The following is a 13,804-nucleotide window of genomic DNA, read 5'->3' on the forward strand; positions in this document are numbered from 1 at the left end:
GTATCAAAAATGCAAAAAACTGTTGGTGGGTTCAAAGCAGCAAAGGATCGCATAACACTCCTATTTTGTTCGAATGCTTTAGTAGATTGGATGTTAAAACCACTGCTCATAAATCGATTGTTAAGACCACGGCCAATGAAAGGCGTAGATTTTCAAAAATTGACAGTTCATTGTATGGCCAACAAAAAAGCTTGGGTGACCACTGATATTTTCACGGCGTGGTTCCCCAAACATTTTGTGCCAGAAGTTAGACGCTATTTGAATGACAAGTGTCTCAAATTTAATGTGCTTTTGATTCTTGATAATGCACCCGGTCATCTTGCCATAGAACACCCAAATGTGCAATTTTGTTTTCTGGCGCCCAATACCACATCATTGCTACAACCTCTAGATCAGAGTATAATTGCGACTTTTAAAACATATTATGTCAGAAGAACATTTCAGTTCGTTTTGAACAAGCTAAATGATGATGAAACACTGTCAGTTATGGATGTGTGGAAAAAATTTTCAATTATGGATTGTATTGATCAGGTTCAATTTTCGTTATCTGAATTGAGACCAGAAACTATGAATGCATGCTAGAATGCTATTTGGCCCACATGTGTTAAAGAGAATGCTCCTGTTCCCTTCAATCATACTGCAGAATTCCCCAATATAATAAGTTTGGCATGTGAAATTGGCGGAGAAGGATTCGATGATCTTACCTGGCAGATATCGAAGAATTGTTAATTGATAAACCTCTTAGCGAAGACGAAATAGTGGAGTTTGTTTCTGAGACTCCTGAAAGTGAAGAAATTAATGACAATGATCAAGATAATCCTACTTTTACTGCTGATATAATTAAAGGAGGTCTTAAACTGGCCAGTAATTTAGGCAATTATTTTGCCTGACATGATCCAAATGAAGAACGTGCTGGGAAGTTTTCACATGAGCTTAAGTTGTTAATGTCTTCATACAGAGAATTATATCACGACTTATCTAAAGCATCAACACAGCGATTAATAACTGAGTTCATGCCTAAAACTACTGAAACAACCAGTGGTACTTTTGTTAAAGACATGACAAGAAGAATTCCACAAGTTGAGGCGGAAGTCGATGACGATACTACCATATCTAGTAGTTCTAGTGATATTACAGTCTCACGAAAATGAAATCTTTCGCGTTTATTTTCAGAAACTGATAGCGAATATCATAATTTTTTTATAGAATCCTTAGCAAACAACTGAAATGAATATTTTTTTTTAAGTTATTAAAATTCATTATATGTATGTGTGTTCTCCATGAAATGTAAATAAAAATCTTATGATCCTAACGAACTTAATGTTTGTTTTTTTCATTATTTTGCTTATATATCAGATTTGGAACCAATTTTCACTTTTTCTATGGAGTCAGTAGTTCTTTTTACACAAATTCTTTTTACAAGTAATTTTTAGGAACGTATCTATCGTGCAAAAAGAGGTTTAGGTGTATCACGTTTCAATTTTTTTTTTTTTTTTTATGTGAACCCCAAACACGAGAGGTATTAGAACCTATAATACTTAGTACCGTGCTTGGATTGGAGGTTGAGAAGACGAAAGAAGATATTTGTTGACATTAGACTTGAACTTCTGTAGATTGTAATTTTCAGGAAATACGTATGAAGGAAGGTTGTTCCAGAAAACGGCAGTTGAATGAATAAATGAGGAAGATGAAAAGTTGGTTCTGTGGGTTTGAAGTTGGGCAGTAAATGAATGTTGGCTGGTGGCGGCACGTGTTCGGACTGTTTTGAAAGAGAGAGCGGGAATTATAGAAGCCAATTCAGAAGAACAGTGCCCATGGAAGTATCTGTAGAAGAGGCATGCAGCAGAAACAGTACGTCTATGAGAAAGCGAGTGGAGACACTCTGTTAGAGTTGAATCATTAATTAACCTAACTGCCGTCTTCTGAAAGGAATCAAGATGCCTGAGAGTGGTTTTGGGGGCACCACCCCAGATGTGGGAACAATATTCCATGGCACGGTGGATTTGCGATTTATACAGAGTGAACAGCTGTTTGGAAGAAAAGTAACGCCGAGAGCGAAAGAGAAAACCAAGTTTTTTTGATGCAGAGGAAGTAATATTTGTAATGTGCTTGTGCCAAGAGAGATTAGAAGTCAAGGTAATCCCCAAAAGAGATATATCATTTTGCCTAGAAATCGGAGTGTCACTAAAGATAAGCATAGGAGCAGAAGAATCCTTTTTGCGAGATATAAGACAAGACTGAGTTTTAGAAGGGTTGAAATCAACTAAGTTGTCTTTGCCCCACTAGAGAATTACCTGAAGATCGGCATTTAAGGAATTGGTAGCAGATTTTCGAGAAGTTGAAGCTGATTGGGCAGGACAAGGTTTCTCAAAATGGAAAGTTGAATGCAATGTGCTATCATCGGCAAAACTATGGATAGGATTTCCAGTCAATGGAAGAAGGTCATTGATATACAAGAGAAAAGAGTGGGGGAAAGAACTGAACCTTGGGGGACACCGGCATTAGTGGAGAAGTTAGAAGACAGGGAGCCATCTACCATCACCTTCAGTGAGCGATCAGAGAGAAAACTGGATAACCAATTACTAAAAACAGTTGGCAAACCATAAGATGGAAGCTTGTTTAGAAGACCTTTATGCCAAACATGATCAAAAGCCTTTGAGATGTCAAGTGCAACTACTTGTGTTTCACCGAACCTTTCCATTGAATTAGTCCATATATGGGTAACATAAGCCAGAATATCACCAGTGGATCGACACTGACGGAATCCATACTGGCGATCGTTGATCAGACGGAAGGTTTCTAGGTAGTTTAACAGTTGGCGGTTAATTGATTTCTCCATTACTTTAGAAAGAGTGGAAGTAATTGCAATGGGATGATAATTGGATGGGAGGGATTTGTCACCCTTTTTAGGAACTGGCTGGATATGAGCAAATTTCCAAGCAGAAGGAAAAACACCTTTGGAATAAGAAAGTGAAAAAAGGCGGCAAAGAATAGGAGGAAGTTCAGGAGCACAGGTTTTGAGAACAAGTGGAGAAATACCATTAGGCCCTGGAACTTTCTTAGCATCATGATTCATCAAAATCCTTCTGATATCCTTTTGACGGAAGACCACAGGAGGCATTGAATGGAGCGTGTTGGGAATGGTGGGAGGTGTTTTACCAAGATCATTAATACATGAGCTGGAAAAAAAATGGGATGCTAGCAGGTCGGCTTTATCCTTGGCTGAAGTGACAACAGAACCATCTGGTTTGGACAGAGGTGGGAGCAGAGATGGGCAAAAGTTGCGGCCAATAGCTTTGGCAAGAGACCAGAATGCTCGGCTACCATTAGGGCAAGAAGCAAGTTTTCTACTCTTAGCCTGTTCAAACTCTAGTTTGGACTGATTAATAACTAATTTACAATTGTTGCGAGCTTTAGTGTAGGCAGAAAATGAAACTGAAGAATTAGAAACAAGCCAATTACGATATGCAATATTCTTCTCTTGAACAGCCTTAGCACATTTATTGGAAAACCAAGGTTTAGATAAAGGACGAGATTTTAAAGTGGAGTGTGGGATAAAGGATTCCATTCCTGCAAGAATAATTTCTCCGACATGATCTGAGCAAATGTTGACATCAGAAGTTTTGAAACAGTAATCTGACCAAGGAAAAGAAGAAAAGAAGTCTCGCAGGTCATCCCATTTTGCATTCTTGTAATGCCAAACAACACGAGGTTGGGAATAGCCATGAGATAAAGATTCCATTGGAGAAGAGACAATCACCAAGTTGTGATCTGAAGTGCCTAAAGGACCTCTCACTTTGACCATGTACTGAGAAGGATTGTTTGTGAGAAAAAGATCAAGCGTATTGGTTGTATGATTAGGATTGTCCGGTATTCTCGTAGGTAAATGAACAATCTGTGCTAGGTCATTAGTAATTGCAAAAGCCTCAGCATCTCGACCTGCTGGATCGGTGTGACTAGAAAACGGAAGCCAGCTGGAGTTGTAAACATTAAAATCACCAAGGAAAATTACCTCACTGTTAGGAAAGTTGGACTGGAGAAAGTCAAGTTGCAAAGAGAGGAAGTCAAAGAGCTCCAAGTGATTAGTGGAGTTCGGAGAACAGTAGAGACAACAGATGAATTTGACACAATGAGGTAGAGAGATTTTAAGACGGAGAAGATCAAAGAGAGGAGATTCCAAATTGTCAAGTCTCTGACAGGGAATATCAGAACGGACATATGCACAAGTACCACCTTTGAGGCGAAAGGAATCATACAGCGAATAATTTGGGCATCTGAGATGAGCAGAAGTTGAATCAACCGATAACTGAGATTCTGTCAGAAAAAGTACATGGGGTTTGGCAGACTGCAAGTGGAAATGGACATCGTTGAGATTAGAATTGAGACCACGTATATTTGTGAAATGAATTAGGAAGTCCTTGGGAGGTTTAGATCTTTTCGCAGATAAGCTTGCTCTATTAGTTTGACAATTCATGGTGTATTCTATAGTAAGAAAAAGTGGATGGGACATGTTGTATGAAGTAATGAAATTTTTGGATATGGCGTAAGAATATACCCAGATCTTTGACATAACGTGGCCTCGACAATGCTCCCCGCATACACACTACTCGGACTCCCTCCAGTCACTATCTGGCAGAGTAGAGGTAGCAAGATTATACACTAGCTGATCCGGAAGCCTCCTAGAGAGTTACCAATAGGTTCGGTCCGGTGTACTAACTAGCGGCCGGCCTGCAAACACCGTTTTAGAGCTGTACCCTCGAAATGTAAGGAATATTAGATCTCGCCACGACGTTCATCATATCCTCAAAAGTCATCGATCATACTGCATGATGGAAGAGATAGGGAAGGGTTGACCGGAACTTAGCTCTAGAGACTAAACATGGGTTCCACCACTCCAAGCCTCCAATAAGCAAAGTGGTGGTATTTCACCGGTTGATGTGAGTCATCTACCACCTAGTACTACCTGGTAACATAGAGGGGCGGCATTCTCCATGCGGTGTGGTCGCCACATCTCGACCCCTGCTTACGTTGGTTCCCACCTGAGTGGTCACCCACCATGTACTTGTGCAAGGAGGTTATACCCAGGATCACTAACAGTTCCACCATTGTGAAGGTGTAAGCAGAGGATTTGGCTGTCACAGACCGTCCGGACTTCGCCGAAATTGGGCCTACTTGACTTGAGTGTCACCCGAATATCAGTTCCATCAGCGTTTTAGACTCCCAGGTAGCAAGTACAGCTTGTCTGGCATATCTGAGAGAATGTCTGTGACAACCTCAAGGACCCAATATAATCCCTCAACCCCTCAATATAATCCTACTGACTTTCTAAATGCTTAGTTAATTACAAAAATAAGCTAACCTTCATGATTAGGACCTTTGAACTATTTATTACTGCAATTAACTGCTAAAATGCCCAACACACTACTATAACTAGTTATGAGATACAAAGTTCTCACAAAACCAATAACAAAGTCTCTATGAATATCAAGTTGTAATTTATGAAATACTTAGCTAAATTCAAAAAGAAGCTAATGTTATGTGATTAATACAATTAAAACTATTTATTTATCATAATTTAGTATAATAATTAAGTAAAAAAGAAAACATCAAAAATTTCCAAAAACATTCATTTTCAGAAGCAGGAATGTACTGTATCAGCTCAATGTAAGAGCAAGATGTTCAAGGGTACTCTTGATGTACATAGGCTACCTGCCATTCATATTAGAGAGCATGCACTCGTCAACCAATGTATTTAAAATAGCTCGGGGTCTACTGGATGACAGAAGGTCTTTTCTGCCACATTAAAAGGTAAAACAATATTGCTCAGTTTACCATATGAGACCAGGGCTTTAAGGGTAAGATACAGCTCCTGTATTCATCTGTTTTTATTCATGAAGTCACTTATGGTGCAGTCATCTGGTACCACTGTATCGACAAAGCTACCATTCCAAAACCAACTTTTGCTATTCCTGCAGTGTATCTCCTATAAATCACAAGAGCCTGCAGAACCATCTCCACCATAGTAGTAGTAGTAGTAGTAGTAGTGGCATGTGATGCAAGAAAGCAAATGTATGAGCTTATGCAGCATCAGCCAAAAAAAAAAAAAAAAAAATCACACCATTCCCTCCAAATGCCTGTCCAGTTCCTCCTTAAATTTATTCAACCTATCAACTTCCACAACGACAGATGGAAGTTTGTTCCAGCAATTAACCACCCGCTGGCTAAAGGCAAATTTCCGCACATTTATTCTACATCTGTCTTTTCTTAATTTGAATTTATGACCCCTTAGGTTCGTAATCTGAACAAGTGGAAGGATCCCATCAGAATTCAGCGTGCTCAACCCATTCAAGGCTTTATATACCTCAATCAGATCACCGCGCAGGTGCCTAGTCTCCAGCCACTGCAATTTGCAGAACTTAAGCCTCTCTTGGTAAGAGGATCCCTTCATTCCCCTCACCAATCTTGTTGCTCTTCTCTGTACACGCTCAAGCAAATCTACATCCTTCCTAAAATGAGTCCTCCAGACCTGTACGCAGTACTCAAGGCGTGGCCTGACCATTGCCTTATACAAAGGGATAATCACCTCCTTTTCCCTGCTAGCAAAATTCCTATATATCATTGACAAAACCCCATGACCTGCCCTGGCAGCCTGTCTGCATTGCTCAGAGAACTTCATATCTGACTGCACAATTACTCCCAGGTCTTTTTCATTTTCTACCACCTTAAGTGTAGTACCACACAGTTGGTACGTTTCTCTGGGGTTACTTCTACCCATATGCAGCACCTTGCACTTGTCAAGGTTAAACCTCAGTTGCCACTTCCCAGCCCATCTGCCCAAATTATCTAGATCCTGTTGCAGTAGCACACTGTCATTAACAACCCTGCCAACCTTTGTATCATCTGCAAACTTCGACATTAAGCCTGATATACCTTCATCAATATCATTGATAAATATACAAAACAACAGTGGACCTAACACCGAACCCTGTGGGACTCCACTAATAACATTAGTCCAAGAAGAGCAGCTGTTTGTTTGTTATTTGGTTTTTAGGAGCATTAGCAACTAAGGCCATATTGCTCGGGGATATGCGGTGGTCATTCCCTGACCTTTCCGCATCCTCCGTATTTGGTGGTGACGGGCTCGAACCCCGGTCTAATCAAGAAGCTTGTGCTACGCACTGCTGCTCCTTCCCACCTGGCTACGGAGGCGCCTAAGAAGAGCAGCACCCATTGATTACCACCCTCTGTCTTCTCGCACTTAACCATCCTTTTATCCATTGTAGCAACTTACCCTTAATACCATTCTGCTCCAATTTGTACAATAGTCTTCCATGCGCAACAGTGTCAAAAGCTTTCCTGAAATCCAAATATATGATATCAAAATTATTTTTTGCATCCAGTTCCTTTGTAACCCCATCATAATATCCTATCAAATTTGTCAGACAAGACTTTCCCTTAACAAACCCATGCTGTGTCTGAATTATTGCTGCAGTCTTGTCTAGATGATCCTGCAATGCATCTTTAACCAGCGACTCCATTATTTTACCCGGAACAGAAGTTAAACTAACTGGTCTGTAATTACTCGTGTCACCCTTCGATCCCCCTTTGTGAATTGGGGATACATTTGCGCATCTCCAGTCCGTGGGAACCTCCCCTGAGTCCAAAGATGCTCTCATAATTAAGGCTAAGGGTTTGCTTAGTTGCTTTGTCGCCTCCTTTAATATAACTGGATAGATCCCATCCACCCCAGGTGCTTTTCTTACGTTTAACTTCAACAATTTCTCTTCCCCTTTGCTCTCAGTTATTACAAGATCATTAAGCACCCTGCTACAATTTGATAACCTTCTGCCATTTTCAAACCTTAATAATTCCTCACGTGTGAATGTAGATGCAAAATACTCATTCAGTTTGTTTGCTATCTGAGCAGGATCATCAACAGTCGAACCATCGATGTCAAGTGGACCAATCAGATTCATCCCCTTCCTTTTAGAGTTTATATAAGTAAAGAAATCCTTGCTGTTTTTCTTAGCATCTTTTGCCAAGGATTTCTCGTAATCTGCCTTCGTCTGCCGAACCTCCTTTGTGACCTGATTACAGATTAACTTATATCTGCCATAGGCTTCTGAGTCGCTTGATAATTTATATGCATCCCATGCATTTTTCTTCTCTGTTACGAGTCTCATTAGTTCATTTGACAACCATTTAGGCCTAAACCTTGAACAATATTTCTTAATAGGTATGAAACTTTTAGTAGCTTCCACGATTAATTCCTTGAATGCTTCCCACTTAGAATTTACTGTTGGTAACATCGTCAGTTGATCCCACTGTACAGAATTTAAAAACTGTCGGAGACCACTGTACTCGCCTTTACGGAAGCAAAAACCCTTTCCTTTACCCCTGATGGTAATTAAATCTTTAAGCAAATCCCACGTCAGTACACTGTGATCACTGCCACCTAGTGGTTCTTTTATCTGCAAATTCCTAATACATGAATGATCACTGCCACCTAGTGGTTCTTTTATCTGCAAATTCCTAATACATGAATGATCACTGCTGATAACCAGATCAAGAGTATTACTTTTTCTGGTTGCCTCTCAAACATGCTGCTGCAGAAAACAATCATCCAATAAATCCACAAAAGTCTGACTAGTGTGTGAGTGCCCAACCCACAAGTTCCAGTCAATATCTGGGAAGTTAAAATCCCCCATTATAGTGCTCCAAGTCCTCACTAGCAGACTACCTCTGAAACTCCATGTACTTAAGGCTCTCTCAACTATATTAAGAAGAACAAGGAAGCTGTTTTTTTTTTTTTTTTTTGGGAGTCCACACTCAAGTTGACAGATATCAGAGAAGAGAAATAGCATTCAACCTTTCCTCCATCTGACATTCTCACTGTGCTGATTGTCCCAGGGATGTGTATTCAGGGGAGGGCAGAGGAGGCATATGCCCCCCTTAACCATACATATGAGTGTTCCTAGATCTATCTAAAAAAAAAAAAAAAACCTCAAAAACCTGTTCGTCTAATTGTCATATCCCCGATCCTTACAATGATACCGAGATACAACAGTGGACTGTCCCAAAAGCCATATCAACAAGCTTTTCATCCCATCAGTGGACTTGTGAAAACTTTTCCATCCTTTTTTGCTAACTGAACATGGATCTATTAAAATGAAACTTCAGCAACTGGGCCTTACTCTTGTGCTTGCAAGACACGTGAAGACCAATCCCATCTAATGAATGTTTGAACTATATACCTACATATTAGGACCCAGCTTCTGACAGAACCTGAACTTCCGAAACTGTAACCAGCATGTCTGATAAATACCAAGGAAAGTTCCAGCATTTACGTTTTTTGCTGCCGACTTTCTGAGAGACGTTTCTTTCCCCTCACATTCCCAGCAACTGCAGTGAGGAAACTCTCCACCAATCACCAATTAGTTCTTCCATCTGCTCAACAAGATTTGGCGGGTACTTCCTCTTCAGCTGTTTTTACCAAAGGTGCACTATGAGCCCTCTTCTCACTGCTCTCTACTTGCATGGGCTGATCTCTCTGCTCTGCCATTTTGGAGTATTTGCCTGGCTTATCCTTGCAGTCCAACCCTGCTGATGATGGTCTCCTACTGTCATGGGATTTTTCTCCTTCCTCTTGTGGAAGCTGTTACCTGCTGTTGTCAGAATTCTTTCTCTTCAGTGTGGGATTTTTAATGCTAACCACTATAGGGTAGGATGACTTGTCTTCTTTGCTGACCTGATATTCTGTCTAAGTGGGATTTTTGTTGACTCCTGGGTCCACATGCTCCCGTAGTGTGGGAATTCAAACCAATTATTGGTATAAAATCACTTTTCTACTGACCTGGATGAAGCACTCTTATCCAGGTGGGATTCTTCTGTTTTCTGCTTCTTTGGTCCCATCACAGATCCTACCACTGCTGACTCAGTGTGGGATCTCTAGACAAGATCTCCAATGACTTATATTCTGTGGTATAAGCCCCTCCCATACACAAGAAATTCACTTATTGCTTTGTTTTACAGCTCCAGTTAAGAGGGCTAAACAACGACATTTATATTTTAAATAAAACAGTTTATTAACAGAAGATAATGTACATAAATTATCAGCTATTTTACTAAATTTTAATAATGAGAAGGATAAAAAATGTTATATCATTAAAAAGTTAAGTCTTTTTATTAGTTATTATTATTAAGATTTAGTAAAAGAGCTGATACTTTCTGTATGTTGTCTTCTGTTAACAAACCATTTATAACTATTTTATTTAAAATACATAACAGTGATTTTAATTTTAGCTTATTTTAGTAACATCTAAAATATAAGTTTTTGATTAAGGTGTTGTATTAATTTGGATTTTAAGCCTTATATTATCCCCCTTTCTTCTCTTTCCACTATTTTTAAACTTGATAATGTTCTGAAACTTCATCAAATTTAGGGAAAGATTATCTGGCTATTTGGAACTTATTTCATTGTAACTTTACTACATTAGGAACTGATAAACTATAATATTGTATGCCTATCATATGGAGTTAAACCTTTTCATTAATTTAGAGTTAATTTTTTCCCTATCACTATGGCAAAAATTTTGCTTTTCAATATTCAAGCTGTTTTTCTGATTGAATTATAATTATATATTATAATTATAATTCAATCAGAAAAACAGCTTGAATATTGAATTATATATTATAATTCAATTTATGCAGTAAGTATAAATAAGATAAAATATTAAGAAATAATTTACCTGACAATAGCTTCCACCATATATGACTGTGTCTCAGGATCTAGAGTCCAAGGTCGAGGAATGCTCATATGACAAATATGATTTCTTCCCTTCTCACTATTGTGAAAGAATACGTTACACTGAGCACAATAGCGAATTGGTCTATGATCATTATAAATAGCACATTCAACAGAAAAGCAGGTGACCACAGCAGCTTTATCCAAACTTTTGCATTTCTAAAAGCACATATAAAATGAATATTTGAAAAACTAAAAAGAAGAGGAGATGATATTTATATCCTAAACATAAATAAATTCAAATGGAATTAAATACTTATCAGTAACACATATATAATTTGAAAGATATAGATAATCATCAATAGTGAATATTCAACATATTAATTTAATGCTTTTTCTAAGTACATAAACAAAGTCTGACAATTAAGTTCCAGAACTGAGTCCACTGCAGGCATATCAAAGCAAGCAGGACCATTATGCTATCACAGCTACTTCCCTCTAGAGTCATTTGTGTATATAAAGTCACTGACATGCAATTGCTGTTGTGTTGTTGAAGATATTATAATCATGTTAACTGATGGAACGAAGTGCAAACATTAAATTTTGTTTCAAGTTGGAGAAAAGTGCTACGTATGGTAAGGATTCTTTATCTTACTAGTGTTTTACACTGAAAGATTTTGGGGTGATGTAATTCAAATCTGAAGACAACAAGCACTGTGAATATCCAACAACACATCTAACTCTTGAAAAGGCTCACATAGTGTTTGCATCTGATGATTGAACAACTCTTCAAATAAGAACAACAAGCTTTGCATTAACAGAGAAACAATTCATACAACATTGACAAAAGATTCATCAAACAGATATGAGCCAGGCACATTCCATACTCTTTGGTTGATGAAAAAAACATGCTTATACTTGAAGCAGGTGAAGAACTTGATACAAGATCATCTTTACAGGTATGCCATTATATAGCAAACACAACATGCATTTGTTAAGGTGATGTCTTTGACTAATCTGATTAGATATTATGAGGCAGTCACAAAGGAATTGAATGCAAAAAAATAATTTTGACATCATATACTTAGATTCCAGTAGAGCTTTTAGTACTGGTACTAGTAGCAGCAAATGATGCAAGGTGGAAAATTTACAAAGCATCACCAAAAAAAAAAAAAAAAACCCACCTTCCCACATCACTTGTCTACCCCTCCAATAATTTGTCTAGTTCCTCCTTAAATTTATTCTAACTATTCACTACCACAACAACAGACGGAAGTTTGTTCCTGCTAGGTGGTAGATGACTTTCATCAACCGGGTGAAATACCACCACTTTGCTTATTGGAGGCTTGAAGTGGTGAAACCCATGTTTAGTCTCTAGAGCAAAGTTTCCGGCATCCCCTCCCCCCATACTTCTCCTTCAACCCATGCACGGTACCAAGTACTATAGGTTTTAATACCTTTCGTGTTTGGGGTTTTCATAAAAAAAAAAAAAAAAAGCCTTCACTCAGCAGGTGGTCTGCCAGGGGTAAAACATTATGGTACATGTTGGTGATAATGACTTTAAGAGTAGGAGACTTGAGGTCTTACTTAACAAATACAGAAAAAATCAAGAATAAGTTGAGTTATGAGTGATTGCAATTGTGCAGAGTCACGAAAGTAAGGTACACGTTGAGAGCCGTGTCAATCATTTAAGTCCTGGAAAGAATGTGCAAAGCTCATTCTCTCTAGGGCCAAAGTTTTCTCAGTGTGGTCTGTGCTTGTTAACAGGAGAGACTATTTTTAGTGCTTGTTAACATGAGAAATTATTTTTACAGGGATAGGATAAACTTAAATTGCAGGGATGTAAGAATATTTGCTGATGCTATCGAGGCAGTTATAGGCAGGTCAGAAAACTGATAACTTGTGGAGGATACAAACTAATATATTAACTACAGCCACAGGTGGAGGAGAAAGTGATTCTTGTGCTGTTTCTATTAGAACATGCAGAAGCCTGGTAAGCAAGGTGTCAGGAATTTCAACCACCACTGAGGATCATCACAGAACAAGTAAATACATGGGCTGTATTAGCATTAGCATTAGTAGAGGCATACGATGCAAGAAAGCAAGCTTATGCAGCATCAGCCAAAAAAAAAAAAAAAAAACCCTCCCAATTCATCCCTCCATTCATTCCAAATGCCTGTCCAGCTCAGCCTTAAATTTATTAAGGCTATTAGCTTCCACAACAAAAGATGGAAGCCTGTTCCACCAATCAACTACCCGCTGGCTAAAGGCAAATTTCTGCACATCTGTTCTACAACTATCTTTCCTCAATTTGAAACTGTGCCCCTCAGGTTCTTAATCTGAGCAAGATGAAGAATCCCATCAGCATTCAGCTTTCTCAACCCATTCAAGGCCTTATTAGGATAACTAAAAGTAAGAACAAGTGCATGTATACTTGCATGTACAGTAATGGTAGGAGCATGGTAAATAAATTTGATGAATTTGAATGCTGATTAAGTCATCAAATACAGATATTGTAGGGATATTGGAAACTCATGCAAAAGCAATGATGAATTTGAATATAGAAGTACAGTCAGTCCTCGTATAGCACGATAGTTGTGTTCCTAGAAACCCTCGTGCAATGTAAAATCGTGCAATATAAACAACAGGCCCTATGGGAAAAATAGGGTTAGGTGCCGACCACCCAAGATTGAACACACATTTGTAACCAAAACATTACCAAACACAATAAATAATCGTAATAAAATACGTAAGTATTTTATTATGATTTTTATAATAGTTTTTATAACTATTTTATAATAGTCGTAATAAAATACTTACGTATTTTATTACGACTATTACATAATAAAATATTGCTAATGCTTTTGCTTCTATCGTAAGGAGGCGTAGTAAGGAGGCCTCCGTAGCCGGGTGGGCAGGAGCAGAGTGCGTAGCACACGCTTCTTGATTAGACTGGGGTTCGAGCCCGTAACCACCAAATACGGAGGATGCGGATTCAATTTTTATCATTACACAGTACACAGATGTGGCAACTTACTAGTTCTACTTGTGTGAAAACAC

The 13,804-nt window shown here is 38.6% G+C and overlaps 1 protein-coding gene across 1 annotated transcript in view; it reads right to left on the minus strand.

Annotated features, from left to right (window-relative positions):
* unc79 (UNC-79 domain-containing protein) overlaps positions 1 to 13,804 on the minus strand; it is a 1,082,710-nt gene that overhangs the window by 850,305 nt on the left and 218,601 nt on the right. The window contains exon 12 of the mRNA XM_090389680.1: positions 10,749 to 10,963. Coding sequence (XP_090245806.1) covers positions 10,749 to 10,963 — 215 coding nt within the window. The remainder of the gene's footprint in view (positions 1 to 10,748; positions 10,964 to 13,804) is intronic.

Source organism: Mastigoproctus giganteus, chromosome 2, assembly GCF_048544385.1.
Source record: "Mastigoproctus giganteus isolate SK-2022 chromosome 2, ASM4854438v1, whole genome shotgun sequence".
Classification (NCBI taxonomy): Eukaryota; Metazoa; Arthropoda; class Arachnida; order Uropygi; family Thelyphonidae; genus Mastigoproctus; species Mastigoproctus giganteus.